The sequence below is a fragment of the Lolium rigidum genome, chromosome 1, assembly GCF_022539505.1.
Source record: "Lolium rigidum isolate FL_2022 chromosome 1, APGP_CSIRO_Lrig_0.1, whole genome shotgun sequence".
NCBI lineage: Eukaryota > Viridiplantae > Streptophyta > Magnoliopsida > Poales > Poaceae > Lolium > Lolium rigidum.
This window is the reverse complement of record NC_061508.1, coordinates 13,258,283-13,281,470: the sequence shown is the minus strand read 5'-3', so window position 1 is coordinate 13,281,470 and position 23,188 is coordinate 13,258,283. Positions and strand designations below refer to the sequence as shown.

Genomic DNA, 23,188 nt, shown 5'->3' with positions numbered 1-23,188 from the left:
GTGTTCAGCATTGATCCAACAGATGCCTGAAGAGCCGATACCACCAATTACTTGACAGAATCGGCTCGGGGGGCACATAGATGGAGAAGATACGAGGATACGGAGCTGGGAACGGATGTCGAATTTCCAGCAGAGCAGCTCAAGTATGGGGGCCGATACGGAGCTGGGAACGGATATCAAATGCCCAGCAGAACAGCTCATATGTGGGGGGCCGATACGTAAACAAATCGGCCGTAAAAAATCGAAAATACAGAAATTTTTGGGCACAGCCGATGCGTAGACATCGACTTAAGAATTCAAAGCCGATGCACGGCCATCGACTCAAGGGATGCAACTGTTACAAGCGGAAGCCTAATAGAGCAGTCATCTACTGGAGGAACCCCTCATTGGGATTGCTTGGTGACTCAGGCCCTCTCTTCAAGGACTTCCAACTCCTTCTGCAAGACTTCAAGCTCGGCAGCACCAGCAGAAGCGTCAGTTCGGGCGTCCAAGACGGCCCTTTTCTTCAAGTTGAGCTGTTGATATTTGCCGGCAAGTTTAAGGATCGCAGCCCTGGCCAGCAGCAAGAGCAGCATGAACGTGTAGATCATGCCAGGATCATGAGAACAACCGACGGTCGTCCAGTTGGACTGAACTGCATTCTCACCCGAGATTGCGTTATTGGGCTGAAGAAGCTCAGGGGGCAGCTCACCTTGAAGGTTTTCTGCTTTTGAAAGCCGATTTGGTTAGAATCGGCTGATGCTGCACCACAGTTGGGAAGCTGATAGTGGCCCAATGCGGCTGGTGCACTTTCATTCTCGCCTTGACTGAGGCTCGGGGGGCAGCTAGCCAGGAAAATTCTTTGCTTTCGAAACCGATTGCACTGAAGTCGGATGTCTCTGCATCGTAACTATGTGGAAAGGTGGCGAGCTCTTGCAGAGGAAAACCACCAGGGTTGATGGGAGGAGTTTGAGGAAGGAGCCATCATCAGTGGTTAGGCTCTAGACCAGTTTGTTGCTGCAAAGGAGTAGAACATCGCAAGGGAAGCTGTGAGCAAACACCTGTTTTGCAGGGGTATCAGCTTCAATGTCAAGGTTGGCAGCAACGGGCCAGGAAGCTTTCCTGGGAGCATTAACCCAGGAGTTTTGCCGTCAAGGACTTCGATCTGAATTTCGAGGGTTACAAGTTACCGTCTGAAGGGGTGACTAGATTGATCAGTCTGACGATTCATTATAAGAGCTGATGCATTGCCATCGGCTTATTGAACATCAATCAAGGTGACAATCGGCAAAATCAACAAAGGGGAGAATCGGCTATTCTAATATGGAAGTGATCGACAAGGTCAAAATTGGAGAAATTCCTTCATTGATGGTCAGGTCTCTTACATAGAAGGAGCCGATTACTCTCAAAAGGGGCTGCTGGAGGGATACATTGCCCTAATCTATTACTCCTAGCTCTATCCTACCTAAGGGCCGCTGCTACCCTCATCGTCGTCGTCGCTGCCGTCGGTGTTGCTTCCGGCTGGTTCTTCGTCGCTGCTGTAGCGACCTCCGGCGGGACCTTCGTTGTCCTCGTCTTCTTCGTCGGCATCAGCGTCGTCAGTGTCGAAGTCGCTCATGTTGCCCGGCCAAGGGCAGAGGCGCTTGGCCGGCGGCTCGTCAGAGGAGGCGTCGTCTTCTTCCTCTTCTTCCTCCTCGTCGGAGGAAAAGTTCCCCTCCCAGGGGAAGAGGTCGTCCTCGCTTGTTGCCTCCAGCTCCCCGTCAATGAGGAACTGAAGGTCTTCTTCCCCGTCGGTGGCGGGTTCGTCGTCTTCCGACTCGTTGGAGGAGTCCCAGTCCCGCGCGTCCCAATACTCTGGGGCGCGGGCCTCGTGGATGGCCATCAGATCGACCTCCTGCTCGAGCTCGCTGGAGGAGGAGGACTGGAGAGACAGGCCAGAGGAAACGGAGGAGAAGGAAGAATCCATGGGGGCTAAGGAGGGTTTTTTGGTTTGCCGATGGATACTGTGGAGCAGGGGGATGAAGAGGGGAACTACAGGAAGTGGCCAAATAAAAAGGGGGAATATATGGTTTAATGCCTAAGCAGTTCCCGAGGACGTGGTGCCAGAACCGTCAAATCGTGCAGAGAAGGCGAGGAGGCAAGACGTCATCATGAAGAAAACTGCGACGGTTCTGCTCTGCCACGACATGACCCTTCGAAGGAGACAGATGGTTTTGCAATTATCATTATCAAAACCAGGGGGGCATGTGTTACCACCCGATTTTGGCCAAATCAGGAGGTGGGCCGTAAGTGAAGATGGGCTTGAAGGACGTACACATGGAGCATCTTCGAAGCGGCTTTGCGCTGAGAGTTTGGGCCAAGTTGCCCGTGTATCTGTAACATATTATATCGCATTGTAATTTAGAATTAAGAGATAGAGTCTGGCCCGTGCACGGTTAGGTGCACGCCCCAATTAGAAATTCCCTTGGACTATAAATATGTATCTAGGGTTATCGGAAAAGGAGGACAATCATCGTTCAACCAACACAAACCAATCTCGGCGCATCGCCACCCCTTTCATACGAGGGTTTCTCCCGGGTAAGCACCATGTTGCCTAGATCGCATCTTGCGATCTAGGCAGCGTAAGTTTATTCGTTATCCTTGTACTCGCTCGTGCTCGAAGCCTTGTTGATGGCGAGCGGTACTATTTATCCTTAGGTGTTTAGGGGCTTGCATTGGTGCTTTCACGTGCATATCCGCGTGGCAATGCCGTCCCTAGACACCTTGCTGCCCTTACGTCGATCTAGACGTAAGGGCAGCATCTTGCTTGATCATGTTTAGTAGATCCGATCCGTTATAGTTGCTCCTTGCTTCGCAAGGATTAGTTTAATATCCGCATAGTTAGGCCTTATGCCGGGGTCGGACGATCCGGTGGTGCGTTAGGCGTTGTTTACCGTCCCCGCGAGGGATGTTCCGAGGATCAACACATGTTGGTTTTTAGGCCTCTCGTAGGGATAGTTTGCATCGTCTCTCGTAGCTGCTAGGCCCGATCGCACGTAGGACGTTCCGATTATGCGGTGAAAACCCTAAACCGTCGTGGATCGTTTTAGCTTTGTCCTGATCAAGCAGGATCCCCATGCCATTGCTAATCCATCAAGGACCATGGGGCGATCGGCTCTTTGAGCCGATCCACGTGGAAACCCGAGAGCCGATAAGGCTCGTATTTAATGTGCACGTGTCTACCATGCAGGAACAATCGAAGCACTAACACCTTCCCGACCAGGTATAGGTCAGGTGGCACGCCCTAGCAACCGCCAGGACGCGCGCCAGAAGATTTGCGGGACGACACGAGGTGCCAGGGATCCACTAAGCGGCCCTGGGAGCTTCCCGGCTCTTCGTGTTGCTTAACCAAAGCCCGTCGGGGGGTTTTGGAGGGTAACAAACTCCCAGTTCACTTTATCATAAGCTTTTTCAAAGTCAATTTTCAGAACAACCCCCTGCTGTTTTCTGAATTTTGCTTCTCTCAACACTTCTTGGAGCAGTGCAACTCCATCAGTAATGAACCTGCCTTTAATGAAGGCAGTTTGGCAAGGATGTATCACTTTATTCATAATGGGAATTGCTCTAATCGTCAAGACTTTTGTGAAAATCTTAAAGAGCACTTGCAAGAGACAAATTGGTCTATATTTCTGAATTCTATCTGCATCTGGCCCTTTTGGTATAAGGGTAATGATCCCATAATTGATTCTTTTCAAATCAATAGCATGGCTATGAAAATCATTGAAAGCAGCCATCATATCTGTTTTGATTATCTCCCAACATACTTTATAGAATTCAGCAGGGATTCCATCTGGACCAGCTGCTTTATTACTTTCCATCTGGTCAATGGCATTTTTTATTTCTTCTTCACTAAAGGTTTTGTCCATCATCTCTCTTTCTTCAGGATTTATTACTTCATCAGCATTCCAAATCTGTTCCTCCATCCTGATACCAGAATCAACAGCTGGCCCAAAGAGATTTTTATAAAAGGCAGTGGCATGATTTAACAAGTCATTTGTCCCATGAATAATATTTTCCCCATCAGACATAGAGAAAATAGTCCTTTTTCTCTTGCAACCATTGGAAATCCTATGAAAGAAAGAAGTGTTACTATCTCCTTGCAGGAGCCATTTCTCTCTGGATCTCTGTTGCCAGTATTTCTCTTCTTTGTCAATAATAGACAGTAACTCTTGTTGTATTTGTGCTCTCCTTCTTATCTGGATGGCAGACAGGGATTGATCTTCTTCCAGCCTCTCTAGCTCTTCCAGCTCTTTGTTAATCTCTTTTTTCCTTTTGATATCTCTCCCTTTCAAATTTGCCCCCCACCCTTTCAAATATCTCTTGACATTTTTCAGCTTCTGTTGCAATTTCCCCAAGCTGTCAGATGCTCTTACAGGGGTCAACCAAGTTCTGGAAACTCTGTTAAGGAAATCATCTTCCTAAAGCCAAGCTTTCTCAAATTTAAAGTCTCTGATCACCCTATCTTTCTGTTCCATAGTATCTAGGATCAAAGCATTGTGATCTGACATCTCCCTGACAAGCTTGTGAACAGTAGTAAGAGGAAATAAGCATTCCCAAGAATCATTCATCAAAAATCTATCAAGCTTTTCCAGTGTTGGATCTTGCTGATTGTTTGACCAAGTGCATTGACCACCTGAGAGATAAATTTCTCTCAGACCATGACAGTTAATGATAGCATTGAACATATCAGTCCATCTATTTTTCCTCATATTTTTATTTTTCTCCGAAGGGAATCTGATGATATTGAAGTCACCACCAATGAGTAAAGGCAACTCTTGATCACTACAAGCATTTCCCAGTTCAATCAGGAATTCTTCTTTGTCCTCAGTTTGAGCAGCTCCATACACAATAATCAGGTTCCACTTCATCTGTATCTTTTTATCAAACAAGGAAACTTTGATGTGAAACCTGCCCACATCAGTTTTGCAGATATCAAATCTAGATGACCTAAAGCCACCTAAAATCCCACCACTCCTGCCAACAGAAGGAATCCGTCTCCATTCAAAATCATTGTAATGGTCAAATCTCCTGAAAAAGGTGGGAGAGTAATTTTTCTTTATAGTTTCCTGTAACCCAATGAAGTCAACCTCCTGAGTTCTGAGAAAATCTGACAGAAACACACTCATACCCTTCTTGCCAACTCCCCTGCAATTTAAAGTGGCTCCTATCATAGATATTTATGATTTCTCTTTCTGATCCTGGTTCCAGTCACAATGACACACAAAGGGTGGTCATTGTGAACCTTCACCGAGGCAGCACTAGATTTTGTTAGTGCCCCTCCAGAGGCCACACCTGATTTTGCTGGTGTCCCCCTCCTTCTTTTTTTCTCAGCTGATTTTCTCTGCTTTTTTGTTCTCCTGGAAACCACAGGAGTAAAATCTTCCATATCATCATCATCTTCCATCTTATCACTGAACCCTAGCAGCAGAATCTTACTTGGTTCATTATCTGTAACAACTTCATCTCCCACCTGCATTTCCTTGATAGAATGTCTAGCAATTTCTAGATCTTTGAGGTAGTGCACTTTTTCAAGATGTAAAGAGCATTTATTGACGCCCATTTCAAGGGCTCTAGCAATAATATCATCATCATCTAAAATTGCAAAAGAATTAGATGTATTAAGAGATGTACCTGATAAATCCCTTCTCTCAGCAGCAGCTTGAGCCTTGTCAACAATTCTGACTGTTGTGCCCCCTTGATTGCTCATCCTGGTGCTTCTCCTAGCTGGTGCATTGATCATCATCTCCTGTTGTCCTCTATCTTCACCTTCTAGAGAGTTATCCACCTGGGAATCCGGCTCCTCTTGAGTGCATTCAACCTCAGGTTTTGATCCACCAACATTGATAATCACAGCAGAGGTTTCTTGTCTGGGAGTGGGGATAGCAAGAGCAAGAATTCCACTACCTGGTGCAATAAAAGGCATGTCAGTTGCTTGACTGGATTCACCGCTTTCATAGTCCACCAGTTCTTCATCAATATCCTCATTTTCAGCTACATTCTCCACTATGGGAGGGAGGAAATGACTAAATTGTTTTTTTCAGATGAAAACTTTTGTCACTGCTAGAAGAAGCAAGTTCATTGATGAAACTCTTGAAGGTAGGATCATTCTGTTGAGAAACAAGGACATCATCACTGTCAGGTTGTACATCAGCCAGAGCATTCACCACCTCATTCTGCAGCCCAAGTAGAATTTCATTGTTGGGATGCACCTCATCCGTATGATCAACAGAGTTGTCTTCACATGCCTTTCTTTTTCCTTTCTCAGTCACAGAGAACTGTCTGCCCTGAGGAGTATTACCAAGTTGTCTCTGTATCCCAGTCGAGGAGCCTGTACCCACAAAAGGAGGGGCAGATTGAGAACCAGATTCTGAGTCAATCACACCTGTCCTTTGCCTTTTTAGGGTCCCTTGATTACCCCCATCACCTGTAGCGGTTTCATTGACACCAACTCTGTTGCCAGAGGGAGGAGTTGGTTCAAACAACTCTCTAGTATATTGAAACTCATAGAACCCTTTTTTTATCTCCCCAATCCTGGTATTGGGAACCAAGGAAAGGTCCTGACAGCCAATCTTAACTCTAACATAAGACAGATTCCTCAAGCAGTTTTTGTCCAGACCCAAAGGTTTCCCAACAAAGCTAGCAGCATAGTACACAGTGGATTTGTTTCGGAAGCACATTGGTATTCCTTTGATTCTGAACCAAGCTTCCTGCATCACACTTATAGGCTCAATATCACCAGACCATTTTTCAATGTTGATAATAGCTTCAGGGACAGTTCTCATGAAAAGCTTCCCAAAATGAGATAGTTCCTCAATTGCTTTGGCAGATGGGAATCTTGTCCTGAACTCTGTAGGAGACACAACCTTGGCAAAGAATCTCCAGTTGATTTTCATGGAGTCAGCCCAAACATCAAATTCATGTTCAATGTCTCTGCATGTTACTTCACCTTTCTCTACTGTAATATGAGCATAGTTCATCTGATCCAGAGGAGGTGATTCAACTTCAGTGGCAGGAATAGAATAAAAACCAGAGCCAAACTCTTCACTACCATAGTAAGCAACATATTCCCATGGTTCCCTTTCTTGACAAACTTCAATCAGATGATTCAGACCACATCTAGTACAGACAGGAGTAGGAGCAGATCTATGTTGTCTATTAATTGTAGCAGGGGGAGCCGTCACCAGTGGCGGTACAGAGGACCCCACTGGATCAGGAACAGATGATAAGGAAATGGATCTAGCTGTGACACGTTGCTGCTGTTGATTCTCTTGGACAGGATGATTTGCTAGAGTGTTCACCGAGACTACAGCATCATTCTGAGGAATATTAGAGGTGTTTCGACTTACATCGGGAGAACGGCTGCGAGAAGAAGGGTTGTTGGAGTTTCCAGGCCGCATCTCAGCCCTGTGCGCCCAACGATCTCTGATGCGAGCTTCTTCTTCCCGACGATGCTTCTCAGCAAGAGCTCTCTCACGAGCGAGACGCTCGGTGTTGCGAGTCCGCTCCTCCTCCAGACGACGGCGTACCTCGACGCGTCGACGTTCCTCTTCACGGAGCCTCTCTTGGTCAGCAAGGCGTCGATCTTCTTCACGGCGCCGATCTTCTTCCCAGCGGTAGTTATCTTCACGGCGTCTCTCTTCTTCCCATCTCCGCTGTTCGTTGCGCCGATCAGCTTCAGATCCAACTCGCAGACGATTACCGAAGTAGCCGCGCGGAGGGGAACGACCACGCGGTGGGGATCTGCGTGGCGGAGATCTCCGGGGACCCCCATATCTGCGATCCATGGCTGGCGGAGATGCAACAACCAAGGCGTAGGATCTGCTATCACCGGATCTCACTCCCTGCCAGATTTGAGGAAGATTGGCGGGTGGAGAGTGATGATTGTTGGGTTGGGGATTAGGGTTTGGGACGAACACCACGCGGGCTCTGTCTGCCGATCTAGGGTTGATCTGAATCGGAGTGGACGAAAACTGACGGATTCCTCCACGTCTAGCGAATAAACCTCCCCCCTGTCCAACAGTGTTGGGCTGCGGCCCATCTCCCAGCAACTCCATAGATTGGATCGGAGAAGCAGTATCGCGAACCGATCCAATACGGATTACCGCGCACGCACGCACGGAGGGCGGCGTGGGCTGAAAATCACGCTCCCGGATCAAACCCAACTGTGGCCCGATCCAAATTCGAAGATCGTCGAATCGAAATCGCGCGCCAAAACATATTCTGCCGATCGAATCCCTCTTCCACGATCCAATTTTCTCCCCCAAATCCGTTGTTAGCCAAATCTGCTCTGAATCAGAACTAATGATGCCTCTCCGACGGATCAGGAAGCCATCCTGCGAGATCAAGGTGAAAGAGGCACTCCAATCCGAGACAGAAATTAAGAATGGGGAAGAGCGGGAGGAACGCGTAGCAGGAGGCGGCGCACCGATGGTGTCTTCGGCGTTGGCGGCGGCGGCGGCGAAGGCGGCGGCGAGGTCGCGGGAGCCATGAGAAGCGGGAGCCATCACCCACGTCTCCAATTTTTCTCGGTTTGCGGACTCATCAGACCATCAAGACGATGCGCCTCGGCTGCGAGCGCGTTAGGGAGGCCAAGGCCCAGACGCGTCGCCGCGAGTGGGAGCAGCTGCGGTTCAAGCCCGGGGAGTCCATCGAGGATTTCGCGATCCGTCTGACGGCGATCGTGAATAATCGTGAATAATCTTGAGCTCCTGGATCAAGACGATGAAAGGTCGCAACTATTCTCCTAAAAGGCTAAACTGTTGGAGAAAGGCTCGTAACATACTTATTTCAACGAGCAAACTCAAAGTAGCTCATTTGGTCTGCCTAAAAGGAGTTTTAATCCTCGGCATCATCACAAAATCTAAAGGTTGTAGGAACTCACGCTTGGCATTCCGGTTTACCCAAGAGTTTTAATCCTCGGCATCCTCACAAAATCTAAAGGTTATAGGAACTCGCACTTGGCATTCGGGTTTACCCGAAATTTCAGGTCGGGTTATTCGGGTTTTGTTTAGTCCGGGTTCTAAGATCTTACAACCGAAGGTATCTCCAAAAATTCAATGCCCGACATTTTGGGTGCCCACAAATTCGGGTACGGGCTCGGGTTTTCCCAAAATTTTAGGTCAGGTTATTTGGGTTGTGTTTAGTCCGGGTTCTAAGATCTTACAACCGAAGGTATCTCCAAAAATTCAATTCCCGACATTTCGGGTGCCCACAAATTCGGGTACGGGCTCGGGTTTTCCCGATTTACCCGACCAGAAAAATGTTTGACCTTTGATGCAAAAAGCCAGCTAGAGTGAGCTGGCCGACGTCCAACGGGGTACGAGGGAGGTGCGGGTGCAGCGCCACGCCGTCGATAGTTGTGGCATCACCGGTGGCGTAACAGGGTAAAGGATTTGGGGAAGGTTGCCGACTTCGTAACAGGAGGGGGCAGCTTTCTACTGTGGTGGGCTATACTTTCCTATTTATTTGAGCCAAATGGGTTGTTCGTGTACCCACGGATGATACCTGAATTTTCTTAATTTTATTTGGGTTTTCACATCTGAACCCTGATTTAGTGATCGGGATTTTTGGTTTCGGGTTATTCGGTGGGTTCAGGTGCGCGTAATTTGCGTTTAGGGTTCAGGCTTCGGTTTTTATGCTCACCGTGAGTACGAATCTGACGCAGCTCAGGTGGTTAGGTTCCTTTTGGAGGAACAAACCCACTTAAAGTTCAATTTCTAGACTTGCCATGTGTACTCGTATTTACGTGAATTTATTGGGTGAAATTCTCTCATGAACAGCGAGTCACCTATGGTGAATTTATTAAAGTAAAAAAATATGTCGGATCAGTTTTTGAAGGTGCTCCTAGTAACACACGGTGTGTTTGGACTCCGCGGGCTTTGGCCATGTTGTCGTAGGTTTCCGTCCGATTTTCTCCTAAAAACTGAGCACTTTTTTGGTAATTAATGAATGAGGCAAAGCTTTTGCTTCCGTTTAAAATATCCAACAGATGAGCCATCTGTGAGTAAATGAGGGCTGTGGACCAATTTGGAAATCTGATCGCAGTAAGGAGATATGTCAACGCGGCAGTCTGGGTGGCCTTCCTGGTACTGCAGCACGGAGCCTGTTTGGATGAACCATGAGGTCAGGTGACGCTTATCGGTGGAAGGGACGGCGTGCAGGTGTCCGTGTCGCTGCTCCAACAGGCAGACTTGGAGGAGTTCAAGTCTCACTTTCTCGGGCTACTAATGTCCTGCTAAAATCGAATCAACAGGTATGATTAGCCGTCCGATTTGGCAAGTCCCAGTCGACTAGATTAGCCGTCCGATTTGGCAAATTTATTTGTATTTGGTCAGAACATGTTTGAATTCACTACATTAAATCATAATACATAGAGTAGTAGTAGCAAAGATATATGTATCAGTCATGCTGCCGTATATAAAGTTGAATTAATCGTTCTAAGTTTCACCTCACCAAGAAACATTTGTAGCAGCCAAAACTAGTTGACAGTGCACGAAAGCTATTTCATTCACGTGTGGCTGGAAAATAGACACGTCAATGTTGTATTTCAGGCAAATATTATGCATAGCGTCCCCTTTAACATGATTTCTTTTCAACTCCCAGAGTCTGTAAAAAAAGTACATCAGCATCTATCTCGGAACATCTCTGCTACCTAGGACAGATCGTGTGAAAATCACATGGAAAAAATTAATCCGAACAAAATCATGGTACATACCCAAAGGCCAAGGCTACATACAATGAATGTTAACTGCACACTAATACATACATACACAAAACAGAGGCTGGATCACAGCAGGTTCAGCCAAACGGTGAGGCCACTGGCCCGGCACCTGCCAGGGCATCAGACCTCTTGATGCTGCCCATGCCACAGACGACGCAGCCCGGGGCGGAGAGGGCGGAGAACTTGGCACCGCAGAGGTCGCACACGTCATGACCGATGGTGGAGAGGCGGCTCAGGGTGACGGCGCAGAACTGCGAAGGGTCCTCCAAGGGGTCGATAGACTTGTTGGACAGCCCCCTCTGGATGCACATGTCGATCAGGCTCCTCAGCTCGTCCTGCTTCGTCGGCGGCGCCTTGGAGTAGAGCAGGTCCAGCATCTGCTTCGCATAAGCAAAGTTCTGGACCTCCATGTTCCGCTTGATGGCGGTCCTGATACAGTTGATCCGGTGCTTTGCCTGGATGGGCAAGGAGGCGAGGTGCCGAGATAGCCTGCCCATCTCCTCCTTCGCGCTCAGGGTACCGGCTCCCTGGACTCTTTGAAGACGAGCAATTTCCTGCGGCAAATTCATGCCAAAACCTAAGCAACAGCAGCCTGCACCTGTTCAATGCAATCTGAACGAAGATTGAATTATGATCGTTACCTGTAGCAATGCAACCGCAATCTTGTACTGCGCACAAATGGTGGCCTGTGCTTTAATGTCGGCTTCACGTGATTGGTCCTTTGCAAGGGCCAGGAATGCTTCATCCAAACAATTTAATGCATCCGTGAGCTGATTCTGCTCAAGATGAGCAAGACCCATCCTGTAGCATTCTGCAGCAGGAGCACCACGAGGTACCTGCAATATGGATAAAAGGACATCAACGGGAGCTATTCACATCCACCACATTGTTTCTCTAACAAAAGGTAGGGTCGAGAACCTGGCCAGGACGCACAGCAGTAGGCGCTGGGGGCTGAGCCGCTTGCTTTACCGCTCCTGGACCCTCGAGGGTGCTGAGATCAATAGGTTGCGACATGGTAGCAACAGCAGGTTGAAAACCCTGTTGCTGTAGAGGCAGAGGCTGGCTCTGTGGGGGTACACCACCATCCGGTAGGCTAACTGGGTTCATAGGAATGCCTGGTTGTTGCGGTGCCTGTGGCGGCACCCCACCGTCTGGAAGACCAACATTGGCCATCATATTTTGATTAGGTACTGGCCTCCCTGCATTCATCCCAGGGCCAGGTTGGGCCATTCTTGACAGAATTATTCCGGGAGGAGGCAATGCAGCCGCAAGTTGTTGAGATGGAATGGTGTTCTGGAAGAAGTCCTCGGCAATGGGTCCAGCTGTCACTCCCATGCCTGCGATTACAGGACCCGTGGCACCAGTCGGTGCTGGTGGTGCCACAAAAGAATTTGTTCCAAAGAAATCAACTGCGCCGCTTGGCATTGTTGGAGCAGCAGGTTGTGGTGGTCCTGCTGGCTGACTAAATTCTTGTGGTGGTCCAGACAATGACCTTGTCCTACTGATTGGAGGAGCCATTAAACCGAGCTGTTTAGTGGCTTCTTTCAGTTTGTTAACATCAACAGCAGGTGCAGCCGGCTTATCACGTATCCTGATTTGAATCCTTTTAGTCTTCGACGTTGACTCATCATCATCACTGCTTCCACCATCAACAGCACCATACAGAGTCTTTTTAAACTCCTCTGCTGCTTTTGCCTGTTCATCTGCAGAAGCAATTTGAACTCCTAGCTGCCTGGCCAAACTATCACCAACTGAATCACCAGCAGCATTTGTTTTGTTTTTTATTGCCAGTACAGAAGATGCCGGTTGCGCATTCTCACTACTGGCAGCTGCCATAGCTTTAACCAAGCTCTTCTCGCTTACTTCCACTACATTACCCCGGCCCTTCATCACCCCCAAGTATACACCAATATGATCTGCAATAACGGATGGAATAGCAGCATCAGTAGTTCTCATGTAGGGCATGACCTCTCCTGCAAGCTCCCACTGAGGTATACTCTTCATGCTGGTAGGTGTTTTGATCTCCCAGTTCCCTCCTGCCCATTCCTGGCCTTTGGGCACCATACTTTCAGCAGCAAAATTGGCAAAGACACCTTGTGTCCATCCAGTTGAACGAACCCGTAGTATTCTCTCAAGATAACGTCTCAGCTCAGGATCTGTACCAGATTCCTCCAACTTCTGCGCAAGGCGTCGCAGGGCACTAGGGTTCAGGTGGCATATAAACAGATCCAGCATGCTCTCGTGATCAGAGATGACCTCAAATGTTTCTTTTGCACTGTCAAACTGAGCATACCTGAAAAAGAATGTATCAAACATATGCTCTGAATCTACATTACATGACTAGTAGAGACATTTTCACACCCAACAAACCAGAAATAAGGAAAACATGGAGAGCAATTTGTAGAAACAGTAATTTCCCAGGCGAAGTAAGGGCCCATGAAGGCAATCGCTTAGTTGTGACGCACAGGAATGAATATGTTATCTAGCAGATCAGATGGATCACTGTGCTATGTAAAACATCATTCATACAACACGGATCACTGTGCTTTGAGTATAAAAGTTATAAATGGCTTGCCGATTTCGCCATTGATATTTGGACTAGCATGCCCATCAGTCCAAACTTTTAAAGAAAAACTAACTAATACTGATTCTGTCTAGAGTAGCAACATGGAACATGAGAAAGCAACTCAAGGAACACTTTGAAGTTTCAGATTCAAGATACTCACCAATGTCCCTAAGCTTAAGTATTTGGTTGTGATAAAATGTTACTCTAGGTAATAAAACAACAAATAATAGATTAAACAAAGGTTCTTTCGAGCATGTCTGGAGTTCAAAATACGTTGGTATTTGGTTGGTGTAAATGTATTGACATCTTGTGAAGCAAAAAAAAAAAATCTTCAATGAAAGAAATATTTGAAACCTCCGAAGCACCGATACTTCAAAATCTGCCATGTTCGCGTATAATACTCCGCCGATACTCCGATACCCCGATACACGGGCGATACACGTATCCCAGGAGTATCGGCTTTTCCGATTTTAAAAAGAAAGAAAAAGAAATACCGATACACCACCGATACATCGCCGATACACCGCCAGGGAGATCATAGACACGGCTAGGAGCCTAGACACAGGAACGTTGGGAAGCCCAATCAAAGCCCACTAGTGACCCTAATAGCCAGTGCCCTATCTATCTATTTGCTTGATTAACCATGGAAGTGGTTTGGATTGAGGCCTCAGGAGTGAGCATACCGCCACCGTCGCCGTCTGGAGTCGCTCAGTGCCGTCTAGAATCGCCTCCCCGCAACGTGGAATCGTTCTCTCCTCCGCCGCCTCAATTATTCTTTGACTTGACAAGTCATTGCATAGCATTTCATTAATTTTATATGTATATTCGCCGTATCGCCGTATTGTTGTTTCTAGAAATTGCCGTATCCCGTATCCCCGTATCCGTATCGCCGTATCTGTCTCGACGTATCGGTGCTTCGTAGTTTGAAACAGTATTTGCAATTCAGCCACAGAGTAGAGGAATATCTTTTTGGTAGAACAAGTAGCGATGATAGCTGACCATACTTAATGCATGCGTAGCCCAACTCTCGGAAACGTTGGAATAGATGAGAAGTGGGAGGGCACTGAGGATAATCCCTGGAACGCAGGAACTCATCTTTCAAAATCGATAAAGCAGCAGAGAACCGAAGAGCTTTGATTGCATAATTGCAGCGCATGACCTAACATAAATTGCAAGGAAGTGTTAGCTCAAGGAAAGAGAACAAAAGGATACAACAGAAGGCGGGGAGTAAGCTCACTTGTGTAAATTGGGGGCCTGCTTGTGATAATGACACAGCAAGATCTCCACAAACAGGGGGTCCTTTGGATAATATATCCAGGGACTTTGGAGTAACACGCAGACTATCAAACCTGTATTGAATTAGAACATGAATGGTTAAAGGACATACAGCCAAATAAAACTACGAGAAAATTACGCCGACAGAAGCTCAAAACGGCAAAAATGAAACATAACCAAATAGCACATGCGAAAACTTAATATTTCATGTACATGGGAGTCGATTAGTATGGAATCTAATTTTAGGTGAGATCTATGAGATCAACTTATGAATTTATATTTGGAAATCGGAGAGATCTACAAATATTTGACACCATATCTAATGAGTGTATTAGTGTAACCATAACTTTGAAAACTCAACTCAGAATCCGATATATTTTAAGTGACAATTTTTGTGTAGCTAACGCCTTGAAGAAATGTTTCTCAGATAAGGATCTTGGCAAAAATTTCATCTTTTGTGTAAATGGGAGTAGATTAGTATGAAATCAAATTTTAGGTGAGATCTATGAGATCAGTGCATGAGGACTAAATGCCACAACGGAAGTAACTCACTTGCATAATGAAAAGCAAATACATCAATCAAGCAAAACAATACCTCGATGTTATTTGGTATAGCACTTCTGAAAGATCAATTTTTTGTGCAAAGTGTTGCTGCATGGTAGCAAATCCAATAAGAAGAGGTTCAAGAAGACCAACTAGGCAGCTCTTTATTTCCACACCCTTTTTCTGTCTTGGATTTATATCGGTTGGATTCACAAGTAGCAGACGGTCATTCAACGCACCAAGCAACACTGCAGGCATAAACTTGCATACGGTTCACTCCAGCACAAACTCATCAAAATGGCAAGAAACAATAGAACCAAAAATGTTTGGGAGCAACTGTTACCAGAACGAGGAAAGCTAGTGGAAAGGATTGATCGAACTTTGTTGTCCCATCCAAGCATACTTATGGCAGTTGCACTTGAGAAGATAAGTGCTGGTCCAACCCACAACATTGACCGATAGTATGAAGTAGTTAAGTGCTCAACAAAATATGATAACAGTGCATAACAGATAACGAATAAGCTATCCAAATTTGGATAACAACATAGGAAGGAAGAGTATCATAAAAGTAGAATGATCAAAGGATATTGATGGGAGACCACGATCAAATTTCGTTGAGCTGCTTGACAGTATATCAAGATCAGCAGACGCGATTAGTACCCTCTGGTTTGTCAATATTCCGACAACAGGACCTCTCAAAGTTGTTTGCCAGTGGACCTGCATATAGAAGATTAAATTGGTTAAGACTTCCTAACTGCACGTGCCTATGATGCTGGTCCATCATAAACCAAAACATTACATAATATATGCTATATGCATGTATCTGAACCATATCTGCTGCAGTAATGCTAGCTAGTAGTGTCTCCTGTGAAAAGCAATGTGCAAACACAAGAACATGGTACGTCCTTACTTGTATTTATAAATCGGCTGTGTAATTGGTGCCAAAGCAACAATCAACAGCATGCCAATGCAGGTGCAGCTAAACTACAACATTTTATATATGCACGAATGCATCATACAAAAATCAGTTGCACCAAATTAATCTGAGGAACATAACCCAGCAAAGGATACATTCAGATCTATTCATAATCTTTCGAACCACGTCATCAAACATGGCCATTAACATTGTTTGGAAGATTGGTGATGAAACCTGAGGAGTGAGTCAGTACAGATAAAGCACCTGAAGAACAGTCTCGTTTGGCTTCAACTTGATAAACTTCTTCCCATCAGTTTTTGTGGTAATGGATAGACCATTATCTGTAGATAGCCTGTAACCGTTCAAGAGCTTCGCAAGTCCAATATGCTTTCCCGAGATCACATACAACAATGATGATTCTACAAGGAGCAACACATCAGTCAGCAACAGCTCACCCTAATTCCACTAACTTTAAATTTCAGAGTAGGTCACTATGTATTAGCATTCTAAAAGGGGAGAGAATAGATGAGAGGACAACAGTCCAGAGACATACCTAGTGGAGATGAAAATATGCGATCAACCTCGGATTCAAAAGTAAACTGCACGGGACCTTGCTGTTGTGTTGGATTAGCAGTAGGATTCTCGGCAAATGTGTTTTCTTCCAGCACAGCAGCATTATTTTCAAGAGCTTCCTTTGTGGCTACTGCCTTGAGATTATAAAGATTCAGGCTAGTTCTGTCTTCTTCTAGAATAGCATATTGATTATCATCCGGGCCCAAAAATGTAGCATCACGACCTAGGAAAGAGAATATAACAGGGGTTAGCCAATCATGTAGAATGTCTTAAGCGGGCAATTAGATGTAATAGGATACATGTCATAGAGAGGGGACCTTTTACTGAACTTCCTTTGCTGTTTACTGCCTGTAGATCAGTCTGCTCCCAGTAAAGAACAACTTCATGCGCCACTCCACTCGGACCACTTAATTCAAACACAACTAGAAACATATGCTGCTTTTGACTGTGTAAAATGTACTTGGGGTGGCATTCCATATTTGAGGGAATCTGGGAATGGGGTGCATGCAAATTATAAAACCGAAAATGAACAAACAATCAAGAAAAAAGTTGCACCATTCTGTAATATATACCGTAGAGTAAAGCTTCTTGTAGAGATTATCGGATCCAGATGATAGGTTATGGGCCATCAGGTTAAATCCATCCAAGTAGAAAGCTCTCACTGGATAGTGAACCACACGGTTCTCCTGGTTGAAGAAGTTCAACTCCAGATGGAATGGCTGGAGTTACAAAAGTATCGAACTTGTTAGAGAGTAAAAAAGGAGTCTAAGTAATAAGCAAAAAATATTGAATGCTGTAGCAGTTACCTGACAAACAGGAACATCTCGCAAAAGATTGCTAGAATCTGAAATTGTAACAAGGGGTAAACGAGAGATTGGACCACTTTTAGCATGCCCCTCCATGAAATGCTGCACAAATTGTTTGCAAGAAAATTAATGAGTTTGTATCAACATACAAGCACAAGTATTGATTGAGTTGGCAGAACTCACCAACGATAAGCGCTAAAGTTGATAAGACAAAGAATATAGTAACGAAAGGCTTAAATGTAAAGCTATGCTGATACAAGCATGCAAATTTCAATGCTCGGAGCACATTCAATGCAGGTTGCAGCATAGCGGTACGGACAGAGGTTAAAAACAACACTCTTGGGGTCAAAACTCTCAAGGATGTTGATGGTTTTTTATTGTGGAAAAGCTGTGCATTTTTTCAAGTCCTATGCAACCCATATAGCTTTGACAAATGTGAGGGCATAGTACATGTTGAAACTTGAAAGCTAACAAAAAAGAGCACGTACACTGTGAAGGAACGCCTTCCTTGCAACATCTGAAATAGTTAGCTTGCTCTGGCTGAAAACAAGAAAAAATGAAATCAAACCATCAATAAATACTGCGGGCAATCAAGAAAGCATGGTGACATAGTAAAAAATGGAAATACGAGATCCAACCCCTTCAAGTGCTGCTCCTGAAGCTGTGCCTGGAGTTGGTGCTCTGCTAAAATTCCGGACGAACCTAGGGCTAACAGTTTCTCCTTTAAAACAGAAGCTGTAATACCAGAACAGATTTTAGTGCATGAAGTCTTCAAAAATCTAATAGTATGGCATATACAACCTAATTTTGTACAGTATTCTAAACTGTAGGAACCAAGTAAACCAAAATAAAGAGCTTTCAGAAATTTCAACCAATGGGCTGATCTCAGAATTTTGAATAAGAACTAAGTACATAAAAATGATTGAGAAAAGACACATCAATATGCTTACCAGTTGACCCCCTAGCCCCTTGAAGTACAGCAAAAAGCTGCCTCCTTCCTTCCCTTGTGTATGCAGCCTTGTTCTTTGCAGCTTCTGTCGCGGACATATCCTGAGAATCAAGGACAAAAAAATGTTTCTGACACTCATGGCATCGAGTACTGAATTTATGGAGTTCAGAGTTGGTGTGGCCTAACTGCAAAAATCACTGCAGCTAAATTGAACTTTGGATGCACTGCCAAATTCTTTATCCGGGGCAACGGGTACACTGCTTCTCCACCTTGAAGAGTGAGTATCTTTGTGATATCCATTGTTTCAATAGCTGCATAGTTAAAGTCAGATGGTTAAATGGCGCATTGACTGATGTAGAAAAAGACTAGCAATCAGCAAGTAGCAAGTAGCACAGCTAATGAAAAAAATACTATATGGGCTTGAGGTTAAGGAGGCCCTGAAAAGGAGGAAAGGAGGAAAGGCCCTTGGCCCTGATGATGTCCCAATAGAGGTGTGTAGAAGCCTTGGGGACATGGTAATGGTATGGCTAACTAAGCTATTCAACCACATTTTTGTTCAAACAAGATGCCCGAAGAGTGGAGGAAAAACATATTAGTACCTATCTTCAAGAATAAAGGATATATTCAAAGTTATAATGAGGCCGATACCTTCAATAGGACTACATCAAGAGTCAGCCTTGAGCCCATACATGTTTTCCTTAGTGATGGATGAGGTGACTAAGGATATACAAGGAGATAGTCCTTCGTGTATGCTCTTTGCTGATGATGTGGTGCTAGTGGATGAAAGCATGGTTGGCGTAAATACGAGGTTAGAGCTATGGAGGCAGACTTGGGTTTAGACTTAGTAGGACCAAGACCGAGTACATGTGATGCAACTTTAGTGGTGTTGGGTGCGAGGACGGAGAGGTCAATTTAGAAAGACAAATAGTGCCCAAAAGGGGCACCTTCCAATACTTGGGAGCGGTGCTGCAACGCAATGATGATATTTGTGAGCATGTTTACCATGGGATCAAGGCAGGATGGATGAAGTGGTGACACGCATCTGGCATCCTATGTGACAAAAAGGTCCCACAAAAGCTAAAAGATAAGTCCTATAGGACGGCATTCAGACCGGCGATGCTATATGGAGCAGAATGTTGGCCCAATAAAAACACATCCAACAAATGAGCGTTGCGGAGATGTGCATGCTTCAATGGATGTGTAGCCATACAAGAAAGGACCAGATTAGGCTAGGGGTGGCACCGATCGACGAGAAGTTAGTCCAACACCGACTAAGGTGGTTTGGTCAGATCCAACGGAAGCCTCCAGAAGCACCCGTTAATGGTGAAATTCTAAAGAGTATGAAAAATACCATGAGAGGTAGAGGACGACCAAAGTTGACCTGGGCGGAGGCGGTAAAAAGAGACTTGAGGGATTGGAATGTCCCTGGAGATTTGGGTCTTGATAGGACTGCATGAAAATCAGCAATCCATGTGCCGGAATCATAGTTTACTTGTTTTTTACTCTCTCCTTATTTTGGTTTCCTTATATTTCCGCTGGGTTTCATATCTAGCCTAACCCAACTTGTTTGGAAAAAAGGCTTTGATGTTGTTGGTGTATCTGAGAGCAGAACAATAAAATGGGTTAAGTGCTAAAACAGAGTTGTATGGTCACGCAGATACACCACTAACCGTGCAACATAACACTTGATTCGCCAACTGCACAAACAATATAAAAAAAATCTCGAGGCAAAATATAAACAGTAAGGATAACAAAAATTAACCTGCACGCTCAAAGAAATTAGTTTCCATAGGTTGTCTATTGGTGTTAATTATAACTCGTGTCTTCCATACTTGAAGACCCCCATCCTTTGAAATTGTAACAAGCATCCGTAGCGTAGGAAGCCAGGAAACAGATGCGATAGGCTGGGAACCAGCCTGCGTACTGATTAAAAAAGGCAACGATCAGATCATCACATGGTAGATAGAGGAAGATGTAAAAGCATATAACAGATAATAAACACCAAGTCCGGAAGCATCTTCACCAGACAAAATAGCATGCAATACAAATAACAGAAAAGTGCGCGGGGAGAGTTGGCTGGGCTACAGACATGTCATTATGCTTTTTCTCAAGAAATTTATGTCAACGAAGTGTAAGCCTAAAATTTGAGCTTTCAATTGACCTTGCATGCAAAGATACACTAGTTACATGTGAAATAAGATTTTTCCAGTGGGGTGACAGGATCCATTAAACTACTGCCAAAAGACGCTAGCAGCATATTATCAAAAGCAACCCTGTTGTTTCGAAAGAAGAGCATCACTCTAATAATATGTCTGAGGAGCCCTGTATAATTTCTCTGATTCCACTGGGTTTTGTGCAACTCAATGCTTGATCCTCAACTTGCTTGGGAAAAAGGCTTTGATGTTGATGTTGTTGTAATGTTTGATCCCCAAAAGTGCTTCCCACAATTAACATAAAACTAGCAGTGTCCATGTAATGAAAATGAAAATGAAAATGAAAATAGAACTGCATATTGGAGAGGAAAGAAGAATCTTTAAAATTCTCCAATCTCAAGTTACAACAGTATATAAGGTAAAACTGAACATACTTACATCCCAATCATATTTGGCCTCTCGGTTGATACATCCCATGCTAGGAGAGTGCCCCCTCTATCACCGATAAATACCCACTCTAAGGTCGGATGAAATCCAAAGGCACCAGCTCCCATGAGCTTAATTGTACTGTCAACCGGAACTGAAGAAAATGAAAATATTAAGAAGCCTACTGGTGACTAAGTGCTACTAAAAAGATGTAAACAATGCAATCCATATTACGCTGTAAGGTGTAGTGAACAGCATATGTCTGGACGTTGTAGGCGCGTACCAAGCCTTCCGCATAAGCTACATACTGAAATTATAAGTATGTACGTCAAGACAGAAAATTCAAAGAATGCACAACAAGAGGTATCATTGATGTGTGCAACCACCAATGAGAAGAGGTAACAGGATGATTATGCTTACGAACACAGGAAGGCGAGGATGGCAAGCCAGATTGACAATAGGTTTTTTAAGATCGGTCTTTATTTTTGTTGGTGGCCTCCCACCTTCAACCGTCCCAACAACTACACGAGAGCAAAAATCACTAGAGTTAGTTAACACATATAGGTGGACTTTTAAAAAATGAATGGAGAGCCCTTTAGCTTTAAGTGAAGAGAATAACCTGTCACGCTCATTCTTTTGTGAAAACCAAAGAAGACAATAGGTTCGAGAGGTGTCAATGCAAGATGAACTTCTGTGTCTACTGAAACATGATCTGACTTTTTCTCAGGTGAGTGGAGAACAAGCGTCTGCTCTGTGGCGAAATCGCAAGATCTGATTGTAGCATCCTACAGAACAAAAGATACATGCACAGACAGATTTTGTATGAGATATCAATACCATGTGAGTTCATAACTTGCCAGAAAGTACATTTTTTATCATTATAATAGATGGAAGATGAATAATGAAAGATAAAAAAGGCATAAAACACGTCAAGTGATAAGATTGAACATTAGAACAGCAACTTTTCTGCCCATGGTATTGAAAACACAGCCAATCTTTCTGTCTAGACGGTACAAAATTATTCTCTGTTCTAAGTGGATGAAACAACTTCTGCGAAATACTGGAGCATCAAAACAAACCTCGAGGATAGCAATGATAACATGGCTAGCGGTAGGGCTATATGCCATACGAACAACACGAGCTCCAAGGTCAACCAGCGCTATCTTGCTTCCCGTCAAAGCATCAAATTCTGCAAACAAAACGGAAAAATCGAGACAGATAGTAAGAGCTCGTCGTATCACCTACAGGCCGTGTAACAATCAGACCACTCTCTTAAGGTCATACATAAAGATCAGCGAGTTCATTGAGTTAATAGTATGTAACGAAGTCATATTTGTCAAACAAAGTAGCGACTCAAGGATGTCCCCGACAAGATGCGTACACAAGGTGACATGAATCATACGGCGATGTACCCGGAAAAATGCAAGCTGGCAGTCTGAAACCAGCATTAACTAACTGCGTCGGAGTGACAGTAACCATTCAGAACATCCGAAAACACGCGGCAGCTCTTACTAAGCACATAATCATGAATCGTGGTTACATGGCACCGCCACTGAGTTCAAATACCCAGTGTTCCACGCATCTCAGTTCCACACGATGTGCTCGTGGTACCGGAGAAACGTCACTTGGAACAGTCGAGCAGCCTAGTCTGTTACTACAGGCTCATTGTACGCTTGGGCTCCCGGCGAGAGCTGGACTAAGTTCACCATGCTCAAGCTCACTTGGCGGCAAGCTAGGCTAAACTACCCAGACCACCGCAATTACACACACGGCGGACGAAGAGGCCTACAATTCGAACTCCGACCCCATTTCCGCCACCCGATCAGCAGATCATCAGCAGCAGCGGCGGCAGACGGCGGAGGAGGTGGAGGTGGAGCGGGGAGGGGCGTACCGACGACGTGGGTGCCTATGGCGACGGCGACGATGGCCTGGGAGGCGCGGAAGGCGGCGGCGTGCGGCTGCAGCGGGCGCGCGGAGGCGCCGCGGCGGCCGCCGGCGTGGCGGAGATCCAGGTGCTGCACCGTGGCCCACTCCATGGCGGCGCGGATCTGGCTGGGACGGCGGCTCAGATCTCGCCGCGGGCGCGGTCCAGCGGTCGGTGGCGGTGGTGGGATTTGATCTGCTGGCGCCGGGGGAGACGATGCGGCTCGAGTAGACAGGATGGTCTCCCTATGACTGGTGGGCCCCACAGGTAGACAAGAGAAATTGGAGAGAGAACTGAACCTTTTTTCGTTTTCCAACTA

The 23,188-nt window shown here is 45.4% G+C and overlaps 1 protein-coding gene across 1 annotated transcript; it reads right to left on the bottom strand.

The window, feature by feature from the left end:
- Positions 1–10,532: 10,532 nt before the first annotated feature.
- Positions 10,533–22,981, bottom strand: LOC124684943. Its single transcript, XM_047219200.1, has 24 exons — positions 22,837–22,981; positions 22,025–22,134; positions 21,565–21,730; positions 21,366–21,466; positions 21,180–21,252; positions 20,958–21,099; positions 20,129–20,289; positions 18,553–18,677; positions 18,368–18,467; positions 18,056–18,152; positions 17,906–17,957; positions 17,418–17,519; positions 17,184–17,330; positions 16,929–17,100; positions 16,592–16,834; positions 16,303–16,457; positions 15,711–15,839; positions 15,466–15,583; positions 15,175–15,370; positions 14,542–14,653; positions 14,309–14,463; positions 11,657–13,031; positions 11,380–11,574; positions 10,533–11,292 (listed from the first exon to the last, which is right to left on the bottom strand). Exons 1-24 carry the CDS (start codon positions 22,979–22,981, stop codon positions 10,816–10,818), a joined length of 4,848 nt encoding a protein of 1,615 aa, XP_047075156.1. The 3' UTR covers positions 10,533–10,815.
- Between the last annotated feature and the right edge of the window lie 207 nt (positions 22,982–23,188).